The sequence below is a fragment of the Carlito syrichta genome, unplaced genomic scaffold (genome assembly GCF_000164805.1).
Source record: "Carlito syrichta isolate Samal-C Ts95f unplaced genomic scaffold, Tarsius_syrichta-2.0.1 Scaffold135784, whole genome shotgun sequence".
Classification (NCBI taxonomy): domain Eukaryota; kingdom Metazoa; phylum Chordata; class Mammalia; order Primates; family Tarsiidae; genus Carlito; species Carlito syrichta.
In genome coordinates, this window is record NW_007079880.1 from 322,871 (window position 1) to 346,793 (window position 23,923).

Sequence of the window (23,923 nt, forward strand, 5' to 3'; positions counted from 1 at the left end):
AGCAAAGACTCAGAAACCACAAATCCCTTCCCAGTCCTCCTGGGGCCAGGGCACGATTCTACAAAGCATCGATGAAGCCTGGGGGTGAACTTGGGCCCCAAATCAGTCCTCAGGTGGCAGAGGCGAGAGCCAGCACCTCCTTAAGTCACCTGGGTGAAGACAGCAGGAGATCCTGCCCTATCTCGGGAATGGCAGCCCCTCCCCCATGTCTGCCTCAGGAACATTGAGTGAACAACCTCAGGTGAATGAGGTGAAATAATTCCAGGTTCTGCAAGAGTTTCCATCAGAGCCTAGGAAGGTCTCTTGACAAGACGGAACCTGTTCCCATGTGAAGGTGGGATGGACTCAGGGAGTGTCACCTCCTGAGAGGGTATAGGCTTCTTGGGTTCGCTCTGGTCCCTGTGAGGACAGTAAGGGTACCCAGCAGGAGTCAGACTGGTCAGAGGGACAGACCAGGAGAAGGACCCTGCGACCAGAGTGATCTACCACCTGGGTCTGGGGTCCTTGCTTCTCTGTAGGGGGTCCCAGCTCGGTCACTGCAGGGGCCCTGCCCTCCCTCGAGTGAAGAAGGATGCCAGGCTGCCAGTTCTCAACCAGGGGCTCCACAGTGCTCCTAGTGTTTATATGGTCCCCTCATAGGACCTGCAAGTCCCAGACAAAGCTTGGAGATAGAGTCCTAGAGACATGGCCAGAGAAGCCCAAGCCCTGAGAAAGGGGATCTGGGGTGTGGGACCAGGTCTCCGGGATCCTGCCCTCTGAAATTGCTAACTGAGGACTCTTTCCTCAGGGTGAAGCCTCAGTTTTTCTGTCCCCTTGGCCAGAAGGATTGCATATTTTTAGGTCACTTGCTGGCATGAAGGGGAGGCAGGTCAGGAAACAAAAGTAAAGGAGGGAACGTGATGACCAGGCCTTCTGGCACCCACCCCACTCCACAGGAGATGCTGAAATTCTCTAAGTGGAGCAGAGCTGAGGAGGTGTCTGAGTGTGTCTGGATAACCCGATGATGTGTCTTTTGTCACTCTGTGTGACTGTTAGTGTGTGTGTGTGTGTGTGTGTGTGTGTGTGTGTGTCTGGCCAGGAGAGCAGTGAGTCCTTTCTGCCCAGGAGCAGCTGTGTGTGAGGCCCCTTCTTAGTCATATACTTGACTCCTGAGGCCCCACAGGACATCATGAGGTATGAGGCACCTGCTGTAATGAGACAAATGTCCCACGGGTCACAGAGCCAGGAGCCCTTGTGGAAGGCCTGGGACAGACCCAGAGCTGAAGCCAGCCCTGACTCCTTCTGCCCTGGCCCTGGGCTCTGTCTGCTTTCTAAGTCTCCTGCTGCTGGGCTCAGCTTCCCTAGGACTGTGAGGTCTGACAAGTTTGCAAACTTGCCACTAGGACTATGAATTCTGACAATTAAGTTTGCGAACTTGCCACTGTACACTTATGTCGGCAGCACTGTACAAACAACTCAGTAAAGTTTCATAACCTGGGAATATCAGTGTCTCACAGTTGCATTCATGTCAACATGTGGCAGTGTCTTGCTGAGTGGCGTTCATTCTCGTTGCATGTTTTTGTGTACCATCATGAGAATGTTGGAGCTTGAATTAGAGCAACGAACAAACATTAAATTTATTAAACTTGGCAAGAGTGGAGGTGAAATTGGGAACGTGTTAGCCCAAATTTATGGGGATAATGCCATGAAGAAAATGACAGTGTACAAACGGATTAAACATTTTTCTGAGGGGAGAGAAAGCATCACTGATGAAGAGAGTTCAGAACAGCCAGTAATGAGCAGAACTGATGAAAACATGGCAAAATTTGTCAAATTGTGCGTCAAAATTGTTGGCTGACTGTGAGAAGCCTGACAGACCAAATAGATGTTGATAGAGAAACAGTTAAGAAAATTTTAACTGAAAATCTTGGCAGGAGAAAGGTGTGTGCAAAAATGGCCCCAAAGGAGCTCTTGCCTCATGACCACACACCAGCTTACACAGCATTGTCTGTGAGGGAGTTTCTAGCCAGTAAACAAATAACTGTATTGGAATACCCCCCCTACTCACCCTATCTGGCCCCCAGTGACTTTTTTCTTTACCCAAAAATAAAGTGTTACAGCCTGATCCAACAAATTGGCTGCTATCCCTCATGGCCAGTTAAGATACGAGAGGCAGAGACTGGGAGAAAAGGGAATGTTTAATTTCTATTATCAGGTTATAGGGAGACAGGTGGGCATCATTGCCAAAAAACCCACTCAGAGCAACACAAATTCATTCCAGTATTTATATCCAACATTCACAGCCCTCCACCCACCCTGAGTTTGATGTCTACATGCAGTTTTAGCATGACTCAAGATTTACATTAAAAATTTCTGATTTGTGACTATTGATGTGACACAAAGTCTCCTGGTCATGTTGACATTTTAGATAACATTTTGAAATTTACAATATGTACTTTTACAGTTTTTTTAGAGGCAGGGGAGGCAATTGCAATATTTGGAAGGAAGGGAAAATCATAACATTTAAGATGATAAACTGTAAACTGTTTTAAAACATAATTGCAATAATCTTTTAGTCCCTGAGCCCTGGCCTATAGCAATTTGTTGTCCTTTTATTCACAGATGGAGGGGAGGTGGGAAATGCCCACTCCAAGCTTTCAGACACATTCCTGTTGGTCTTGGGCCACTTTCCTCATCATTAAGTGGTCTGGCTTGCCTGGCTGTTTCTTCTTTAGCACCCATGGCTTACTAGATAAAATTGGTCAGTCAGGCAAGGAGTGGAGAAGGAGAAGCAGTAGACATGGGGAGTGATGAACAGAAAAAGTGTACACTTTGAATTCACATGGCTTTTACATTTAGCTCAATTCATCTACAAAAGAATACAAGTTTCTAAATGACTGTTCTAATATAACCAAAATTGCCTCTTTTCAGCCTATAACATTCCTTGCTGTCATTTACACCCATGATTTCTATCATGGGATTTTTCGTTTTTTTTTTTTTTAATGTATTATATGATGCTATGCCAGAGTCAGGTTGGAAAACAAGGTTAGTATATAGGGTAATAAAACCCTTTTAGTGAGTTCTTATTAGGCAGTGACTTTCCAAGTCTTTAGTTAGGATATCGGGTATGGCAAAAAGGTCAAGTTCAGTCCTCATTTTTCCCATTGGTTAAGCATCATTCTTAAGAGCAGGAGGTCCCATGTCAGTAGGAAGGTTCATTTGGGGCTATCTATTCCATTTACCTGGCAAAGTTCCAAAGAGCTAAGAAGGCTCTTTCCTAGGGTTATCTATTCTGTTTACCTGGCAAGGCTCCATGGAGCTAAGAAGCATATTCCTAGAATTGTCCATTTGGTGACAGTAGTCTCCACCTCAGTGATGTTAGATTAAGGGGAAAGGACATAGTTTGGCTTGATTTTATAGCTAATTGTTTAAAAGCAAGAGGGAGTGAGGTTTGAGATTAGTCTGAAAAACCATCCTGGATTGGCTTTATATCATAGGTTATTATGATCCAGGCCCTTAATTTTGGTGTTTTCTTTTCCTGTATGGGGTATCGCATTTACAATAGACATATGAAGATAACATAGTGACAGGTGTAAAGATGAGACTTATTTCAGAGTTCATGAGGTTTGGCCTAATTCAATGTTCCTGGAGGATGCCTGCCTTAGTTTTTACACTGGAGACCAGTCAGATCCCAGGTGCATTCCTAAATCATAGGCAGGTGGCAGTGGGCCAGCTCAAAGTCAAGGTGTGGTCAGAAGTGTGGTCAGATGCTCATCCTAGGTGTAAGATATGACTTCAATTTGATTCCCCCAACTTTGCAGCACAAGAGTAAGTCAAAGTCATCCAGCAAGATCCTTTAGTCGGTCACAAATTAAAAACACTAATTGTAAATAGCAAAAGTTTCAAGACAGTCACCATTAAAAGCACAACCAACAAGAAAATCTGATTATTCTATAACATACAGCAAAATATTTTTATAAACTTATTATAACTTTTATAGTTCTCTGCTAAAGAACAAACCAACACATCAAGGAAACCAGGGTCTCCGACATTGACCCTTCACCAAGGTGCTGTTGATATTAATGCTTAATTTGTAGACAACTCAATTAATTTTATCTCTCAAAAGTTAGTCCTTACAATTTCACAAGCTCACCTCTTTTGCAATAGTCCCTAGGCACAGAGAGATTGAATAACTTTAATTTTTAGCCCTATGTTTTATAAAGGCAGTTTGTTTTGATTGTCACCTTCTCCTGGACCTGACTGGTGGGATAAGGCCCTGACTAGTGGGATTTAGCAAGAATCACTTTTTTCCAGTCCCAGGAGTCAAAGCCTTGTAGCTTAATAGCACAAGAATTAGTTAATAGAGCATTTACTAGAGATGTAACAGGCTCAGAACATTTTACTAACATAGAATTACAGATTACTGTAAAAATAATAGCTATTCATTTATCCAAGGCAGTAAACCTCAAAAACAATACCAAAAGTTACATGGATGTAAACATTATTATCCTTTCAAAGCTCAGTTTTCCAACGTAATTAAAAACCTTTCAAAGTATAACAGCAGTTAGAACTGGAGAAAAGAAAGTTATAACCAACTTAATTATATACACGTTTCCTTTCATAAATTCCCCTTCATGGACCTTATTACAGCTCACACATACCACCGATAACATGCTTGGACTCTGTTTTGCCCTATATTTTCCTCTTTCCTAAATAACCAGTCATTTTACTTCAGGACAAAATTGTATTATACAAAATCCTTTCACATACAGAATTATTCTCTTTTCTTTATAACTTTCCTCACCAAAAATACACCTTCATATCCATAACTTTCTTTACATTTCTCTTTCCTACTTATTAGTTTCTTTTTACCTTTCATAAATAACTTTAAAATAATATTCAGAATACATAAAATAACCAAAAAATTTAGTGAAAACCTAGAAAGCAAGAAATTCTGAACTGCCTGTTAGATATCAGTATTTTACAGATGAGACTAGCACCTGCAATAGCTTACTACATAAGATTGGCCAGCTGGGCAAGATTGTGCTGGGAGAAGAGAAGGGGAGGAGGGTGCATAGGAAAAATATACACTTTTGAATCCAAGTGGCTATGTTTAGTCTAATTCAGCTACAAAAGAATACAAGTTTTTAAGTCTTTTCTAAATGACTGTTCTAATATAACCAAAATGACCTCTTTTCAGGAAATATTGAAAGGAAGACATTTTGGTGACATTAAGGACATCAAGGACATTAAGGACATCTGATGGCCATTCCAGAAAAAGAGTTCCAAAATTTCTTTGACGAATGGACTAGGCACAGGCATTGGTGCATAGCTTCCCAAAAAAGAGTACTTTGAAGGTGACTGTAGTGATATTCAACAATGAGGTATGTAGCACTTTTTCTTTGATAAGTTCACAAACTTAATTGTCAGACTTTGCACTCAGGAAGTAGTTGCTTTGGTGGTCTGTGTTGATGAACTGGAGGTCATGGTGAACAGCCTGTTTGCCTTTCTTGAAAGGTGAAATTGTATGGAGCAGAGGGTGTGGCAGTGGAAAGGCTACACAGGGAAAAGGTCTGGGGACATTTACAATGACAGGAAGAGGAAGGGAGGACACAGAAGGAAACAGAGCAGGGGGAGGCAGTGAGGAGGAAAGGGCGGGACTGAGACGGACACTTCTGGGAGAAGCAGGTAACTCAGAGGAGGCTCTGAACAGAGGAGACAGAAAGGCCCAGGGAAAGAAAGGGAAGAAGGAGGGAGGAGGGAGATGGGGAACCAACCAGAGGGAGGAGGCCATCGTGTGAAGAATGTCCTGCAGCCTCTTCCTTAGGGCTTGACTGTGTTGATCCAGCCCAGTCCAAGACTTAAAGGGACTTCCCTTGTGGTTCACAAAGGTGTTCCAGCAGTGTCCAAACTCTGAAAAGGGACAGGGGAGATCAATCAAGCTCCCATTGTGGGTGGACAGTAGGCATTCAGGGTGTATGATTCTTAGGAACAGACCTTCCCATCCAAATTTCAGTCTCCTTCTTTGTCTTTCCCTCCCCCAGGGATGTAGCTCCTTCATCAAATTCTTTCTTTCTATGGGAATCTGAGTCAACTGAGTTCTGATTCTTGCTAGAAGCCCCAATTTCTTCTATTTCCAACCACCCTCCATCCCCTCTTCAGTATCCCACCGCCTGGCCTGGACCGTCTCTTACAATAGACCTCAAAGTCAGGTCCAAAAGTGTTGCCATCAGCTCTGCAGACAACTGACCAAGACCTTTCTCCCAGGGATGCCGACCCTCTCACCACTTTCTAGTAACTTCCTTGGGCCCTTTTCCTGGTCAAGCACACCCCACCCCAAGGCTCTATTCTCACCCTTGAAGGTCATGATATCAATGTGGGCTCCTGTCCTCTGCAGTGTGCGAAGCCCCTCCTCATATCCCTGGTGATAATCATAGATGCGGGCAGCCAGTATGCGCAGGGTCACATGTCGGTTCTCTCTCAGGAATGCAGCCACTGCCTGTGCACAGCTGGTGCAGGGGCTCCAGGAGATAAACCAGGTGACCCTGTAGTGCTGGGCTGGGTCCAGCTGCCAAGAAGAAACCAGGTCCAGGAAGCAAGGCTCTGCATGACGACCTTGATAATAATTGAGGACATCCCGAGCCTAGCAAAGAAAGCAAAGTGTGAACAGGTAGGGAGGGCCTGGACTAGGAAGAGGCCAGGGAGATGGGGCCTCCACACAAAATTACAGGGGGCTGGGACCTCCGGTACCAAGATGAACGAATTTCCATGCAAGATTGACAAAATATCAGCCATTTAAAAACTGACATATTAGGAATGATGACTTTTTATTTGTATCGGCTTGAATATTTTTAGCACAGTGCTAACACCAATTTATCTTCATTTAAAATGTCATGTATTGCTCATCCTAGAGTTTTGTATTAAATTTGATTTTTAAAATATTGCATTAAATATTTTTATCCTACATTATCACATGATTTCTCTGATTACTGAGCATTTGGAATCCCCTCTAATTTCGTGCCTGAGGTCAGTGGCTTCAGGATCCTCACCCCAGGAGTGCTGGGCAGGGAGGGGCTGCAGGGCTGGAGGAGGAGGAGGAGTAGGAGCCAACTGAGCCCCAAGGTCATTGCCCTGGTGCCCACGAGTGGGGTGTGCTTACTTCATGGGGAGACTGACCCCATATCCATCTACTCCCTCGCCCCAACCCTACTTCTGCAGCAATTCTTCTAGAGACTTCTGCCTTGGACTTAATCTTGTACTAGGCCAAAGGATGACATGGACTCAAGTCATGCAGGGAAGAGTAAGGTCAAGGGGAGCCAGCAGGACTTATCCTAAAAGGGGAAAGGTCCCTGGTCATACGGTGATTGTCACTGTTGTGGCCCATAGGATTATGGAGATTTGCTCCAGCTGCAGAGTGAAAGGTTTCTACTAAGGACAGGGAAATACTCAGGCTGAGGTCATCAGTGCCAAGAGGATGGGAGGTGTAACCAGGACTGGTCAAGTCTAGGCCTGGCCAGTCCCAGCCTTTCCCCAGATGCTGGCCATCCCTGACATCCTGACATGGTGCCTGTTCTCCTGGCCTTCCTGTGGGCTCTGCCCTGTCAGGACAGAATCCCAAGGACAGACACCCTTCCCCCTCTCCTGCCTCAGTCCCTCTGTCCTCAGGATGACACCCAGGAGCAGACACTTGGGAATTTTGGCCATGTGAAATCACGGAGGCCCTGAGTCCTCCAATCCCACTTCTCTCAAGACGTCCCTGGTGAGAAACTGCCTCTGGGAGGGAATCCTGGAGGGTCCTCAGGAAGCACCTTGGCATTGGGAGATGTGACACCACCACTTGGCCCTGGTACAGACCCTTTTCCTCTGCTCCTGACCCCTCAGAGCACAGTGAAAGTGTGGTGGCTGAGGCCTGGAGTTGTTGGTGACACTGGCCTAATGGTGCAGGACCATGGACCATGGGGCCAGTTTCTGACATGGGACTGGAAGTCCCCAGTCATGGAGAATCATGAAGTCAAAGTCTCCCAGGTGAGCTCAGGATCAAGCAGCAGCAGTTTGTAGGACCCTCAGATGACAGACACTGTGGAACACCACATGTGCCACTGAGAACCTTCTCTATGTGAAGGCCTCTTTATTGAGAGGGCCTGCTTGGAGGCGGGTGGCTGGGTTGGTCACCTGGCTGAGTAGAAAGCCCCTGAGCTGGTCCAGTGGGACCCAGATGTCACCGCCCAGGCGCTCCACCTCATAGCACAGTAAGGTCTGACGCCGCCCAGATACTGACAGGTTGTTGATAAAGTTGCGAGTGAATGTGTTTTGATCCATCAGGTATCTGTAGACAAGGACAGGAAAACCCAAATGTCTAAGACTCCTCTCAGGACTATTCCCCTACTCCTTCCCTGCACCTCATACTCCTTCCCTTCCTTCTCCCACATCCAGAGTCACCTGTCAGAGGAGGGACTTCTGCCCACTTCTGGAGCCACCGAACCTTCCTCTCTGACCCCTTCTGGGCTCATCGGGAAGTCAGTACAGCTCTGGGACTGTCTTGGTCCCTTCAGGGTCTCCCTAGGATCAGCATAGTCTGCTCAGACCCTCTGAGGAGACCCCACCCCTCTCCCTGGGGTACAGCTGGGTCTCTTCCCTGGGTTCCACTATCCGCCCCATCCTGGCTCTGCTAGCCCCACAGCCCCTGCTAGAGGTGACCCTGCTGGGCTTTTCCTCCTGTTTGCAGGGTTAACTCACACCCCACCCAGCACGGGGCTAAGATGCTCCTAAGTGGGGCCACCAGGGAAAAGAGACTGGCAGGGATTTCTTTTCAGATGATGCATGAGGTCTTCCATATCCCTTATCGTTGTAGAGAATTTCCAACTCTATCTTTCTTCTTATTTCCATGTCCTCAAAGGGAAGTCACCGTTCTGTAACTCACATCTCATTCCTCTTCAGCTTCAACTCTGTTTCCCTTTCCACCACAGTGAGTCTCTGGACTCTTGTAGGATGCAGCCTAGCCTCCCTCTCCTTTTCCTTTCCTTTCCACCCCTTACCTTTTCCCTTCAGAACCGTAAGTTTTTCATTGTCACATTGAAGAACAGCTAGCACTCTGCTGAGTTAAACAGGCTTCACTCCCTACGGGTTATAGCTGCCGGGTTGCAAATCTTAGTGTCCACACAACCAAGCTGAGAGCATCCTTCCTTGGAGCTGCAGTGTCGCTTATGCATTTTGACTGGAGTCCTCTTAATCTCCGTTTTGGTGGCTTCTTCCTGATGCTCTCTGCTACCAGGCACAAAGCATGCCCAGGCCCCCCTGCATCCTTGTTGGAGAGCTAGAGCCATCCTGCATAGCTTTCCCTGGATGTGTCTTTACAGGGGTCTTTATGGAGGCAGAATGAGCACTTGACGTTCACTGATATTTAGATATCCAAGAAGCAAGAGTTCCCGGGTTCTGAGAAAACTGAAGGAGAAGGCCTTGGAGAGAACCTGCCCCTGTTGCTCTAGAGGCCCCAGAAGATGATCCAGAGACTGTCTTTCTGGGCCCACTTCTGGGACAAATGCTTTCTAGTTGCATTAAGGGTGGAACCAGAGCAGCTGAGTTTGGCTCCCAACTCACCCTTGTCCTGGGAGGGCACCTGTGGCCAGAGGAAGGACTTGACACCAGCTCCTGTCACAACCAGCTCCCACCAGTGGTCCTTCCCTGTGGTCTTGGATCTGTGCTTTCATCGTGGCCTCACTTTCCCAGCTTCAATCTTCCTCCGTGGCCCATTGAATATGCCTTTCCTGCACCTGTCTTCCCAGAGTCCTGGCACCTCCTGTGTCTGAATGGCAGCTCTAGGCCAGCAGACAGCTGCCATTCAGGGCCTTCCCTGATTTACCGTTGGGGTGAGGCTGTGGTTTCCTGGGTCACCATCATCTTCCCTCTGAGGTGACCCCTGTCCTTCTGGAGTGCATAGACCCTCAGCAGAAGTGTGGGAAGACCGGAGCTCAGGTCTCACATGTCCAAACACAACTCAGTTCTGCGACTGCGCTTGTTACATTGGCTGTGGAAGTGTGGACAGACATGGCTTCCCCTTAGAAGATGGGATGTGTTGCTGTGCTGTCTTCACACATCCTTGAGCCAGTGAGAAGTGTGACATCCGCTTCATCCTGGAGGGTCCCCATTTTGTGCTGTGATGGCTTTAAGAACTGTTCCTGCAATGAAATGCCACAAAGATGGGTCTCGATGTGCATTTATTAGGAACCATGGGAAACTGCATTTTTACAGGTCAACAAGACGGAGCATTGGCAGTTGCATGGGATTCAATCCCATTCTTGTCCTCCTGGAGGCTCTCTGCCGGCCTTTTAATTTTGATGTTTCCCATTTCCCTTCAGTTCTGACAATTTTCTAATTTTCTCTTTGCCAATTCCCTCGCCTTTGTTTTCAAGATAATATGTTTCTTCTACAAGTCCTTTACCTTGGATATTGACTCTGTCTTTGTTTATATAAATTTTTAAAATTCATATTTGTCTCCTTTGGGATTTCATTGCTGTTTTGAAGTCTTTGGTTTGTGAAATGTTTTAGGAAACATCTTTGCCTTGATGCCCTGCTCCTCTCTGTGTAAGAATCAATGCAGGGTCTGTGGAGCACTGGAAACAGGGCCCAGCACAGAGTGAGTGGCCATCAGCCCCAGCCAGTAATCCTGGCTGTTATCCGTCTCCTATGAGAATCAGTAAGGGAAATCAGGCATACCATTTCCAGTCAAGGTCTCACATTCCACCTCTAATGACTTTTCCATCAACAAACATTGTGTGCCTACTATATACAAGGCCCTGCCCATGCTTTAGAGCTGCGAGGTATCCAGAACCCAACCCAGCCTGTTATGTCCACCAAAGAGTTCAGACCTGGGCCCTCAGATGCCACCTCCAGGCAGTGGGGACCTTAGGCTGTATGTCCAGATATGGAAGCAGATGGAACTTGCTCCTCCCATGGCCCCAGTAATTGAATCATGAACAGAGAGAAGAAACTCTTCTGGGAAGGTCAGGACACTTTTATCCAGGCACAGTGTCAAGTGTGTTGAAATGAGCAGGAGGATAGACACAGAACGCACAGGTCTTCAGGAGGAAGCCTTGGTGAAGGGAGGAAGAGGACCCCATATTCTCTTGCAGAGGAGGTAGGACCCGGATGTCAAGACTTGAGACCACCAGCACAGAAAGCTGGGGCCAGATCAGGGGCCAATGGAGACCAGGTCAGGAAGGGACCACATTAAGCGCTGACTGGGCAGTGCCTCCCTCAGTGTGGCGGATGCTGATCCCTGGCCCTTGTCCTGGCCACTTCCCACTCTCCTTCTGAGGCCAGCTTCAGGCCTGCATCTCTTTATGAAGGACCTTCTCCAGCTGCCGGTAGCCTTGGCCCAGCTGAGCAGCTGAGATTTGCCCAGGAGCAAATCTCCACCAATGAGGCCAACACTGGCGGTCAGGAGCCAGCTAGCCTGGCCTGGGTGGACTGAGGCTGATGCATGTGTCTGCTGGGAAGCTCCGGGTCTCCCTGCAGGAGGAAGTATGTCCCAGCTCTCTCACTGGCTGCTTTCCTTCCTGTGCTGATTCCCCGCACCCCAACTAGCAGGGTGTCCAGGACCAGCAAATAAAATACAGGAGGCCGGTTACGTATTCAAATGTTTTAGTTAATGTATGTCACATTATCTACTACTCTGTTCTAACTTCATGTTGACTGGGTGTGCACGTTCTCTACCTGAAAGCACTTGTGTCTGACCCTCTAATACCAGGATACATGAACCTCTCTGCCTCCGGGGCTTCCAGGAAAGAAACAGAAAGCATAGGTCTTCAGGAGAAAGCCTCAGTAAAGGGGGGAAGAGGACGCCTTTGAGATTCTGACCCCTTTCTGAAGCTCCTTCCCCAACACTCCGGGTGACTCATGCTCTTGCTCCCCCTTCTCCTGCCCTCAGCCCTGCCCTTCCTCGCTCTCTCCACACATCTCTCCTGGGAGTCCAGCTCTGCCCAGGCCTCAGCTCTCCCGATGCCTCTCAGGCTGGGAGGGCACCTCAGGCTCCTGGGTAGGAGACCCCAGCTCCGTTTTACAGGCTTCTCTTAGACCCTCGCTGTGCATCCTAACATGACCCTAATCTGCCTGTCCTTAGAAGAACATCATCGTTTTCTATGGTTTTGCACAGACCCAAGCATGAATCTGGGTTCTGCCACTTCCTTCTGTGTGTTCTCAGGAAAAGGAGACAAGGACATTTGCTCATAGCAAAGCACTGCTAGGAGCCATTTGCTGCTCCTATTAGGTTAAAGGGGATGGGATTGGGCATGGGAAGGGCCTAGTCCAGGTCTGGAGACATGGTAGGTTTGCAAGAAATGGCAGATGTTAATGTCAGACAAGAGTGAGGATCCCTCTTGAGCCATCGTTACCCACTAGGCTTGATGCCATCCATCACCCACCAGGGTTTGCTGGCTTTCTCACATCCACCCCAGGAGATGGAGAGTATCAGCTGAGAGAGTAGGGCTGGAGCCCAAGCAGGGACCCGGAGGGAGAAGCCAGACCCAGACAGAAGGTCAAGAAGAGAGGAGAGGAGCCCTTGGGTGGCAGGAGGCCAGTGACCACCTGGAAAGTGCCAGGGGGAGGCTCCGGAGCAGAGAGACTGACAGTACCTGGGCCTCGGCTCTGGGCTGGCCTCTCGTCTTAGTCCCTGGTCCCTGGTTCAGTGTCCTTCCACCTCTGACACCATCACAGCATGAGTGTCTGTGGTCCTTTCTAGGATGCTCCTTGGACTCAGGAGCCTTATATATAGTCTGCAGGATCTGGAAACTGGTGAGTCAGTGATACTGTCACAGCGCATTTGGAATACAAGTCATGAACCCTTATTGGTATCTCAGAACAAGGAAATTCTTAGAACAAGGAAGTTCTCTGCCCTGCCACACCCTTTGGGTTGTAAGGCAAGTTTTAGTTTTGATTTCCCCACTCTGACAACAGCGCTACGTAGATGCCTGGGGACTGACCAAGGGAAAACAAAATCTGGCCACAATGAGGTCACTCTGGGCAGCAGGGACCTGGAAGGTGGAGGCCATGGGACAGGAGGGAGGACAAGTGTGTCGACATCCTGGACACGCAGGCCCCATGAAAGACTCAGCAATCCCAGAGAACCAGTTCCAGGGTAACCACCCCTTCAGCCTCCATAGTGGCCTGCCCAAGGTGTGTTTGGTCTAGGCTCCCTGAGGTCAACTGTATCCAGGCCCAGCCAGGCATGCAGTATGGAGAATGGAGTGTGGTGGGTCTTTATTCCAGGTCCTGGGGAGGGAAGGGGACCGATGCCCTGAGCCCTCCTATGGATCAGCACATCTATTGATGGCTCATGCGTGGAGGAGTGTTTCATGCCCATTACCCAGAGAAGACCATGCAGACTCAAGAGGTTCCTAGGCTTGCCCAGGCCCTCCCAGCCAGCAGAGTGATGCAGGGACACACACCTACTTCTGAAGGGCTACGGCTGTTTGCTCCCACCCCAGGCCCTGAGGAATGGGGGGAAGGGATGTTGTGGGGCTGCTCCAGGCCATCCCTGGAGTCCTGGAGGTAGGTATGGCATCATCCTCCCCTGGGTCCTACTGCTTCCCCAAGCACACCTGACCCTGGAAGGTGATGGTTCTGTGAGCCCTGGGGTCTGCCACCATCCTGCTAACCACCCTGACCCTGGCCAACTATCCCATGTAGGTAGTCCACATCCTGGGGACAGTCCTGTCCTGGCCACCTGAACAGAGCACTGGGTTCCTTGTCCTCCCAGGCTGGCTTGTCACATACGGTGGGTGGAAAACCTCAGCTCAGTGTCTCCTGCGTTCTTGGTGGCTGCCACTCCTCATAGAAAGACAGAGGATGCACCACCCTCTGCTGTGAGGCTCCTCCCATCTTCTGTGCTCCCAGATCTTGATCCCTTCTAGTCAAGAGAACATCCCTGTGGGTGTCAGCCCCATTTGAGCCTTAGGTGGTTCAGGGTGAACTCATCATGGGTGTGTTGTGTATCTGACTAGAGCCCACACTTCTCTGTTCCCACACACAGAGGTGCCCACGGTAGGCACACCCCTCCTGGCCAGAGATGGCACCTGCATCAGCATCAGGGCTCCCAGACACAAAAGGATCCTGGTCCCTGCTCATGTCCCCAAAGAGTTGCCCTTCGTGGAGAGGGGTGTTGTCCTGATTCAACCAGCTCTGCTCCTGGTCCCCAGTCACCTTCTGTGCCCTGCAGGATCCTTGGAGGGCAGAGCCCATGTCCTTCCCCACTCCTTTCCAGATGTCTCCTGCTGCCCAGAGTGACAGTCTTTCCCTCATTTCAACCTGCATCACATGCCCCACCCCAAGCAAATGTGTCCCTGGAGCTAAAGCCCTCTAGAGCTTTCTGTGGGGAGACCTGGGGGGCTGCATGTGGGTGAAGGCTATGCCCCCAACTCGGGGGCAACTCCCTCTTGTCTGGCTCTCAGTCTCTGGGTTCCCCCCATTCAGCACCCCAGGCACGTCCTCCTTCCCCTGCCTAGGTCTCCGCCTGGCAAGGACTCCTGCCTATGACCCCTGCCAAGGCTTGTTTCCCTCTCTCTAACCCAGACAAGCCCCTCCTTGCCCAGAGTGCCTCCACGACTGAAAAGTTCACTTCCCAGTGACTTCCCGATAGATACCTGGGCCCAGGGACTCGGCCCTTGAAGAGGATGTCAACTGTGACAGTGTACTTGACCTTCTCCATAAGGTATTTTGCTGGAATCACCTGTTGGGCCACAGGGAGGAGGGCAAGCAGGGTGGTGAGTGGTCAACTCAGGATCCGGCAGAGGGGGCTGTACTGGGCCCAAGAGCTCAGAAGACACCTAGGTCCTAAGTGTCCATCTGGAGGCAGGTGGGTCAGGGGCTCTGAAAGGCTTCTCTCAGCGCAACCTTCCCACCTTGGCTCTTCCCCCGCCCCCCAGCCTCTCTTAGGACCCCCATGGGCTGAGGACTGTTGGGCCTCAGGCCCTGCTGTGCAGCCCTCCACCTGACCAGTGACTATGTCCAGACCCTCCTGCAGGTAGGACCAAGCCACACCCAGGATTCAGCAACCCTGGGCTGTTGGTCACATCAGGGCTCCAGCTGCCTCCTTTCTGCTCCCCAGTTCCCACCCTTGGCACCTGCTCTCCTGAGGCGGGGGGTCCTGACAGAATCTTGTCCATTGGTTACATTTACAGACATCTGCTTGGTTCTGGGTACAAGTGACGGAGGGATGTCCAGGGACAAGCTTGAAAGTGGGAGGGAAAGGCCCAGAATATGTGTGCAGGCGACTCACAGGAGCCAGACTGTGTCCTTACTGTGACCTCCTTTCCCTACCCGGGGTCTGCAAAGGGCGGCTCCTTTCAGGTGTGGGAGGGAAAGATGCTGGGGTGTGCTGGGCGGAGAGGGCTCAGCTGTGGTCTGGAAGATAGGGGTGTGAGGAGCATTGCGAGTGATCAGCTACTCTAATTGGGAACCGGGTCTCCACTGTCAACAGCCGCAGAATGGCATCATCTGCACCAGGTGTGCTGTGAGTTTGTCCCTGACGGGTCTGTCATCTGTTTCCCCTCCTAGTTTTACAAATAAGAGAGGATGTCACCAAAATTTCACCTTTTAAAGCTACTTATTTGATGGCATGAGGGACTAAGACAAAAATGTTTAAATAAATTGGTCCTAAATCTGGCCAGGAGAGAAATTTTCTGCACCACATTGTGCAAGATTCATATCGAAGCAGGACCTCCTAACAAGAGGCCCAGAGCCAAAGAGAGTCTCCCCACAGGCACAGAGGGAGGCCAGAACCCTCCCCTGGAGGATTTCTGTCCTGGGTCTCAACCATGGCCTCCTCCTTAGCTCCTTCTTTAGGGAGTGGAATCCGAAAGGGTGTGGGGACAGGACTGCTGCCAGCTTCTGCTGATTGTGTTTTTGGGGTTCCTTTTCAACGTGCTTAATTACTTCTCTCTTTTCTCTTTTTGCGTGGTCTGTCACTTCCACATAGGAATGGCCAGCATGATGGAACTGTCATTGAGGGTTGGGTATCACTTTAGATGACCTTCCTGTAAGGTTGTAGCTCAGTTTTCTCATATCAGAAGGATTTAGTGTGACCTTTGCCTCATCATGTTAACATCCACTACAATAGAAAAGATGCTGCAAATTTGCATGTATTTATTTAATTTGATATTTAGGACAAAATGATACAGGAAAATAATTACAAAAAATTCTTTTTTTTTTTTTTGAGTTGGAGTCTCACTCTATTGCCCAGACTGGAGTTCAGTGGCCGCTCCTGGCCACCGCAGCCTCGACCTGCTGGGCTCCGGCGATCCTTCCGCCTCAGCCTTCCAAGTAGCCGGAACTACAGGCGTGCGCTACCACACCCGGCTAATTTTTTGATTTATTGTAGAGATGAGGTCTCGCTGCCCAGGCGGGTCTTGAACCCGCGAACTCAAGCAATCCATTCACCTCAGCCTCCCAAAGGCGCGGGATTACAGGCTGAGCCACTGAGCCCGGCTTCAAAAAATTCTTCATATTTCATTTTACTGGTTTAGATTTTAAAACAATTGAAATAATTATTTCATTAATAAATTGAAAACCATTCTGAGAGTGTGGAGCATACTCTTACTACTGTATATTGGAAACATAACGCACATTTTCAATGAATAGGAATTCCCTCTGATTTTTTTTAATCGACGTCTCAGGAGTTGGTCTCCTTGCTGGTCTGTGTTGATGAGCTGGAGGTCACGGAGAGTGGCCTGTTTGCATTTCTTGAAAGAGGCGTTTTATTCTGCTCTTTGTCACAGGTCACCTGACTTCCTTAGAGATACTGACGTCCATCGTTCAATTTCTCTTATTCTAGAAGAGCAGGCGAAATTGGATGGAACTGGGAGTGGGACAGTGAAAAGCAGACACAGAAGAGATCTTGGACAGTTACAATCACAGGGAGAGAAAGGAGGGACACAGAAGGTGACAGAGCAGGAGGAGGCAGAGAGAAGAAAGGGGCGGGAAAGGCCTGGCAGGGTGGCTCTAGCCTGTAATCCCTGCACTTTGGGGGGCCGAGGTGAGGGGATTGCCTGAGCCCACGGGGTTGAGAACAGCCTGGGCAACTTGGCGAGACCTCATCTCTACAATAAAATAAAAAAAATGAGCCGGGCGTGGTAGCGTATGTCTGTTGTTCCGGCTACTTGGAAGACTGAGATGGAAGGATCGCCTGAACCCAGCAGGTCGGTGCTGGGGTGGCCGTGAGTGTACTACTGCATTCCAGCCTAGGCAACGGAGAAACTACAACTCAAAAAAAGGCAGGGGGTGGGGGAGCAGGACTGAGATGGATGCCCCAGGGGGAGCAGGTAACTCAGAAGAGGCTCTGAGCAGAGGGGAAGGAGAAGCTCAGGGAGGGAAGGGAGGAGGGAGGAGACGGATGGGGCTCCAGCCAGAGAGAGGAGGCTCTCACCTGGAGAATGTCCTGCATCCTCTGCCATATGACTTGACTGTGTTGATCCAGCCCCTCCCAGGGCTGAAAGGGACTTCCCTGGTGGTCCACAAAGGTGTTCCAGCAGTGCCCAAACTCTGAAAAGGGACAGGGAAGATCAGTCAAGTTCCCTTCGTAGGTGGGCAGGAAGCAGCCAGGGTGTGTATGACTCTTAGGGACAGACTTCTGACATCCAATTTCAGTCCCCTCCTTTGTTTCTCCCTCCCTCAGGGACGCAGCTCCTTTGTCACTCTTTCCTCCCATCGGAATCTGAGTCGGCCCAGTACTCAGTCTTTTATTTATTTCATTATCATCATTATCGTTATCATTATTATTTTACTTGTAGAAATGGAATCTCCCTAGGTAGCCCAGGCTAGGCTCAAGTGATCCTCCTCTGCCTCCTCAAATTCTGGAATTATAAACATGAGACACTGGGGCCAGTCCACATCTCTTTCTTTCTGGAAGCCCCCAAGTCCTTCTACCTCCCACCAATTTCCCTCCCTCTCCCCCAGGACCTCACATCCTTGCCTGGACTCTCTTCCAATAGACCCCAACGTTAGGTCACAGAGTGTCGCCATCTTCTCTGTAGTCAGTCAACCAAGGCCTTTCCCTCAAGGACGCTGACTCTCTCGCCCCTTTCTGGTAACTTCCCAGGGCCCTCTCCCTGGCCCCAATCACTCCATCCCACCTCTTTCCAAGGCTGTATTCTCACCTGCAGAGGTCATGACGGTGATGTCGACCCCCACCCCCTGGAGTGTGCGCAGCCCATCTTCATATCCCTGGTAATAATCATAGATGCGGGCAGCCAAGATGCGCAGGGTCACATGTCTGTTCTTCTTCAGGAATGCAGCCACTTCCTGGGCACAGCTGGAGCAGGGGCTCCAGGAGATAAAGCAAGTGACTCTGTAGCGCTGAGCAGGGTCCAGCTGCCAAGAAGAAACCAGCTCCAGGAAGCACAGCTCTGCATGGTAAGCACAATAGGCATTGCTACGACTCTGAGGCTAGAAAAGAAAGCAAAGTGTGAACAGGAAGGGAAGGCCTGGACCAGGGAGAGGCCAGGGAGCCGTGGCCTCCACACAGAATTAGAGGGGCTGGGACCTCAGGTACCAAGATGAATGAATTTCCATGCAGTATTCAAAATATAAAAACTGAAGCAAAAATTCCAAATGAAAAACATCAGCTATGACAATCAAGATCAGGAGTGATGACTCTTAATTTGTCTCAGCTTCAATACACTCCACATGGTAGCACTGTTACTATCTATCTTCAGTTAGAATGTGGATATTTTCTTCATTATGAAGTTTTTGTACTGAATTTAGTTTTTAAGAGATTGCCTTCAATGTTCATCTTACATTAAAATGTAGTTAATCTGAGCATTTGGAGGTCCCTTTGAATTTGCACCCCACATCACTACCTTCAACACACTCAGCCCAGGGAGAGACTATAAGAGCCAGAAGAGAGAGGAGGAGAGGGCTGAGCCCCAAGGTCATTGGCCTGATGCCAAGGAGCTGCGTGTGCTCCCATCATATGGAGATTGACTTTCCCTACCTGTCAGTTTCCCTACCACCACCCCATCTGTGACCCATACTTCTAGAAGTTTCTAAACTGTGCTATAACGTGTCCTGAGCTCAAGTGTGAAATCGACTAAGGCCAAAAGGCATCCTTTGACAAAGAAGACTGGGGGGAAATTGTCCTAGCAGGACTCATGCCAAAGGAGAAGGTCCCTGAGTCGTGGGGTAATTGTCACTGTGAAGCCCACTGTCTGAAATGTAGAGTGAAGCATTGTCCACTAGGAATAGGAGCTAGCCAGCCAGAGGATACCAGTGCAGCAAGGAAAGGGGATATGGAAGGGATGAGTCCAGCCCAAGACACCATTGCCAGGAAGACAGTAGGTTGGAATGGATGACACAGTTTGTGCTGAGAAAGGGCTGTGGGCTATTTCTGGGCCAGTCCAACTGGTTAAGCAGTTATGGGAACTGGTGTCCTTGACAGGACCTTACAAGCAGTGGATGTGGGTCTTGCCAGGCATCAGCTTAGCTCCTAGTGCCCAGAGGAGTCCCCATTTCCAGGAGTGAAGTCAGCAGAATTCAGCATCTCCAGCCAGAGATTGTACTGAGCAGTGTCAGGGAAGTATGTCCCTCCAGCTCAGGCACCCTGTGGCTTATCCAGCCCTGGCTCCTCCCCAAATGCTGGCCGTCCCTGACATTCTGACATGGTGCCTGTTCTCGTTGCCTTCCTGTGGGTTCTATGCTGGGAGACAGAATCCCAGGATGACCTGCCTGCCTCCTCTCCTGCCTCAATCCCTCTTCCCCCAGGATGATGTCCAGGAGCAGACATTTGGAAATCTTGGCCCTGTGAAGTCAGGAAGGTTCTGAGTTCTCTAATCCCATTTCTCTAAAGATACCCCTGGCGAGAGGCTGCTTCTGGGAGGGGATCCTGAAGGGTCCTCAGGAAGCACTTTGGTGTTGGGAGACCGGACACCAACTGGCCCTGGTGCAAACCCTTTTTCTCTGCTGCTGATTCCTCAGAGCACAGCAGGAGGGGATGGCTGAACCCTGCACTAGGGGGTAACACAGGGCTACTGACCCAGGGCTGAAGATCACGTGACCGGTTTCTGACATAGGACTGGAAGTCCCCAACAGTGGAGAATCATGAAGCCAAAGTCTCCCAGGTAATCCCAGGGTGGAGTAGCAGAACACTTAGGGGACAGACACTCTAAGGAATAACACATGCATCACTGAGAACCTTCTACTGGTGAATTTCCTCAGAGTGGAGGGCCCAGCCTAGATGTGATGTGCTGGTCTGGTCACCTGGTTGTGCAGGAAGCCCAAGTACTTGTCCTGTGGGACCCAGGTGTCATCGTCCAGGTGCTCTACCTCATAGCACAGGAAGGTCTGGTGCCGTCCACGGACTGAAGGGTCATTATTAAAGTTGAAAATGAATGTGTCTTGATCCATCTGCTGTCTGTGGGAGAAACCCAAAGACCTAGGCTCCTCATCAGACCACCCCACACTCCCTAACCCTCCATCCCACCTCCCTCCCTTTTCACCCCCATGTCACTCCCCTGTGCCTCATATACCAACTTTCCTGCTCCCCACTATCCTGGGACATCTGAGGAGAGGCTTCTGCTCACTTGCTGGAGCCACCGAGCCTCCCTCTCTGACCACTTCTGGGCTCATGGGGAAGTCAGCACAGCCCTGGGCTGCCTTGGCCCCTTCAGAGTCTCCCCAAGACAAGCATAGTCTTCTCAGATCCTCTGGGGAGGCCCTACCCCCTCCCATGGGTACAGCTGGATCTCCTCCCTCGGCCTCACCATCCACACCATCCTGGCTCTGCTAGCCCTACAGCCCCTTTGAGATGGCCCCACTGGTCTTTTCCTACTGTCTACAGAATTAACTCATACCCCATCCAGCATCAGGGCCGAGATGCCCCTGAGTGAAACCATTGGGGAAAGAGATTGCCAGGGACCTCTTTTCAGATGATTCACGGGCTCTACCACATCCCTTAAGAAAAGGGAGATTTTTCCACCACTCAATTGGTCCTTCTTACTTGCATACCGTCAAAGGGATATCACCAGTTTCTGTCTCGCAACATCTCCTTCTTCAGTTTCAACTGTTTCCCTTTCTCCCCACCACGATCAGTCTCCGGGCTCTCATCTTTGTGAAACAAGGACTCGGCCTCCCTCTCCTTTTACTACCCTTTCCACACCCCACCTTTTCCCTTTCAAGCCATCAGTTTTTCATCGTCATATTGAAGAATAGTGAACACTCTGCTGAGTTAAATATGCTTCACTCCCTACAGGCTAAATCTGCAGGGCTGCTAATCTCAGTGTCTGCACCCTTCCTTGGAGCTGCAGGGACACTTATGCATTTTGAATGGAGTCCTCTTAGTCTCCAGGTTGGTGGCTTCTTCCTGATGCTTTCTGCGACCGGGCACAAAGCACACCCAGGTCCCCCTGCATTCTTGTTGGAGAGTCAGAGCCCATCTTGCTTGGCTTTCCCTGGGTATATCCTTACAAGGGTCTTTATCGGAGCAGAATGAGCATGGATGCTCACTAGAGCAGGTATTTAGATGTCCAGGAAGCGAGAGCTCCTGGGTTCCGGGAAAACCTGAAGAAGAAGGTCTTGGAGAGAACCTGACCCTGTTGCTCTGGAGACCCCAGAGGAGGATCCAGGGACTGCCTTCCAGGGCCCACTCCTGGCAAATGTTTTCTAGTTGCTTTCTTTCCTCTATTCCTGCTTTCAGGGAGGGGCCTGAGGGGCTGAACTTGACTCCCAACCCACCCCTGTCCTGGGAGGGCTCTGGGTGACAGTGGTGATTGTCCCTCCAAGACTGTGGTCCATGGGGGAAGGGACATTCCAGAGGGTCCTGGAGGTGCTGCTGTTTTCTAACTTTAATCCTCCTTGGTGGCCTTCAGGAAACAAAGACTCTAACCCCTTTGCTGAAGCTCCTTCTCCCAATGCTCCCGGTGACTTATACCCTTGTCCCCTCACTCGACTCCTTCTCCTGCCCTCCCTCGCCCTCTCCACAAATTTTCCCTGGGAGTCCAGTCCTGCCCTGGCCTCAGTTTTCCTGCTCTGATGTCTCTCAGGGCAGGTGGGCACCTCAGGCTCCTGGGCAGAAGACCCTAGCTCTGTTTTGCAGGCTTCTCTTAGACCCTCACTGTGCATTCTAACATAGCCCTAATCCATTTGTCCTTAGGAGAAACTCAGTCTCTCTGGTTTTGCATAGACCTGAGTGTGATTCTGGGTTCTGCCACTTCCTACTGTATTTTCTCAGGAAAAGGAAACAAGACCATTCTTCTTAGCAAGATGGTGCTAAAAGCAATCCCTACTACTCATAAAAGGAAACAGAAAACAGTTGGACATAGAAAGAGCTTAGCCCAGGTCTGGAGATACGGTAAGTTTGCAAGAAATTGCAGGTGTAAATTTAAGACAAGTGAAGAGGATCCCTCCTGAACCATCTTCACCCACTTGCCGTCATCCACCAGGATTTACAGGCTCCCTCACACCTGCCCCAGGAGGAGGAGACTTAGAATTGAGAGCATTGGCCAAGAGACCAGAGAGGGGCTACAGCTGGGACCTCCTGAGGGAGAAGCAGGGTCCAGAGAGAGGACCAAGAGGAGAGGAGATTTCCCAGGAGTTAGAGGGTGAGAACTGAGTGCCCCCGAGGAAAAGCTCTAGGAGGAGGCTCAGGAGAAGAGAAGTTCTGAGAGGCCTCCTATACCTGGGTCTTGGTTCTGGGTTGTCCTCCATGTCCTAGTCCCCTCACGGCTTCTGGTTCTGAGGCCTCCTTCTTCTGACACGTGTGCCTGGTGTGATGTTGTGATCCTCGTCAAAATTCTCTAGGGCCCCGGAGCCTTATATGCCATCAGAGACTCTGGGATGCTGCTGAGTCAGTGATACTGTGCCCCACCCCTTCCCAAACTTGGGCCACTCCTGCCACCCACATCACATTTACAGAACAAGAAACTTCTCTGCCATGTCTTTGGACAACTTTTGGTTTTGATTTCCCTACTCTGCAAGAGTCCTACCTGGACTCTGAGGACCGACAATGGGAAAAGTGAGCCCTGGCCATAACAGTGTCACTCTGGACATGAGGAACATTGAAGGTAGGAGGCCAGGAAACAGGTGGGAGGACAGGAGTCCACACTCTGGAGAAAGACCCCACAGTGCTCCTTTATGTCAAGGTCCAGAACAGCCACCGCTTACTCCCTGCAGCAGCGTCTACAGGGTCCCTGACTTCCCAGAGCCTGTTGCATCCAGGACCTTGAGGTCCTGCAGTTGGAGGAGAGAAACTTCCCTGAGAGCAGGCGCCAGACCTTCATTCCAGGCTCTGAGGACAGAAGGGACCACCATTCCCTGAGCTCTCCTACACATCAGTCCATCTATTGATAACTAGAGGAGTGTTTCATGCCCATTACCCAGCAGATCCTGAAGGCTCAGAGAGGTACCTAGGCTTGTCCAGGCCCTTCCAGACAGCAGAGTGACACAGGGATGCACACCCACCTCCAAAGGATCACCCTGTGCTCCTTCCTCCCACCTCAGGCCCTGAGGAACTGGGGGAAGTTGTGCTCCTGTGCCGAGGCAGCCCTGGAGTCCTGGAGGTAGGTCTGGCTCCGTCCTCCCCCGGGTCTTTCTGCTGCATCCAGCATACCTGCCCCTGGAAGATGCTGGCCCTGTGGACCCCAGGGTCTACCCCTTGTCCCGCTGACCCCCCTGTCTTGGCTTCTCTTAGTCCACACTGACCCTACCAGCTGTTATATGAGGGGACGTTGAAGTTCTGAGTCCTGCCCTGACCCCCTGGACAAAGCACCGGGCTCTTGTCCTCCTAGGTGGCTGGTCACTTGCTGTGGGTAGAAAACTCCAGCTCAGTGCCTCCTGCATTCTTGGTGGTCGCCACTTCTCATGGACAGACAGAGGGTGCTCTGCCCTCTGCTGTGAGGCCCCTCCTATCTAATGTGCTCCCACACCTTGGTCCCTTTGGTGGGACCAAGGGTGTCAGTCCCGT

The 23,923-nt window shown here is 50.0% G+C and overlaps 1 protein-coding gene across 1 annotated transcript; it reads right to left on the bottom strand.

The window, feature by feature from the left end:
* Positions 1–290: 290 nt before the first annotated feature.
* On the bottom strand, positions 291–22,668 carry LOC103250989 (DNA dC->dU-editing enzyme APOBEC-3G-like). Its single transcript, XM_021708337.1, has 9 exons — positions 22,640–22,668; positions 20,224–20,377; positions 18,126–18,414; positions 17,396–17,511; positions 14,616–14,701; positions 8,152–8,305; positions 6,334–6,622; positions 5,757–5,892; positions 291–399 (listed from the first exon to the last, which is right to left on the bottom strand). The coding sequence occupies exons 1-9, from the start codon at positions 22,666–22,668 to the stop codon at positions 291–293; spliced, it is 1,362 nt and encodes a 453-aa protein (XP_021564012.1).
* Positions 22,669–23,923: the final 1,255 nt, after the last annotated feature.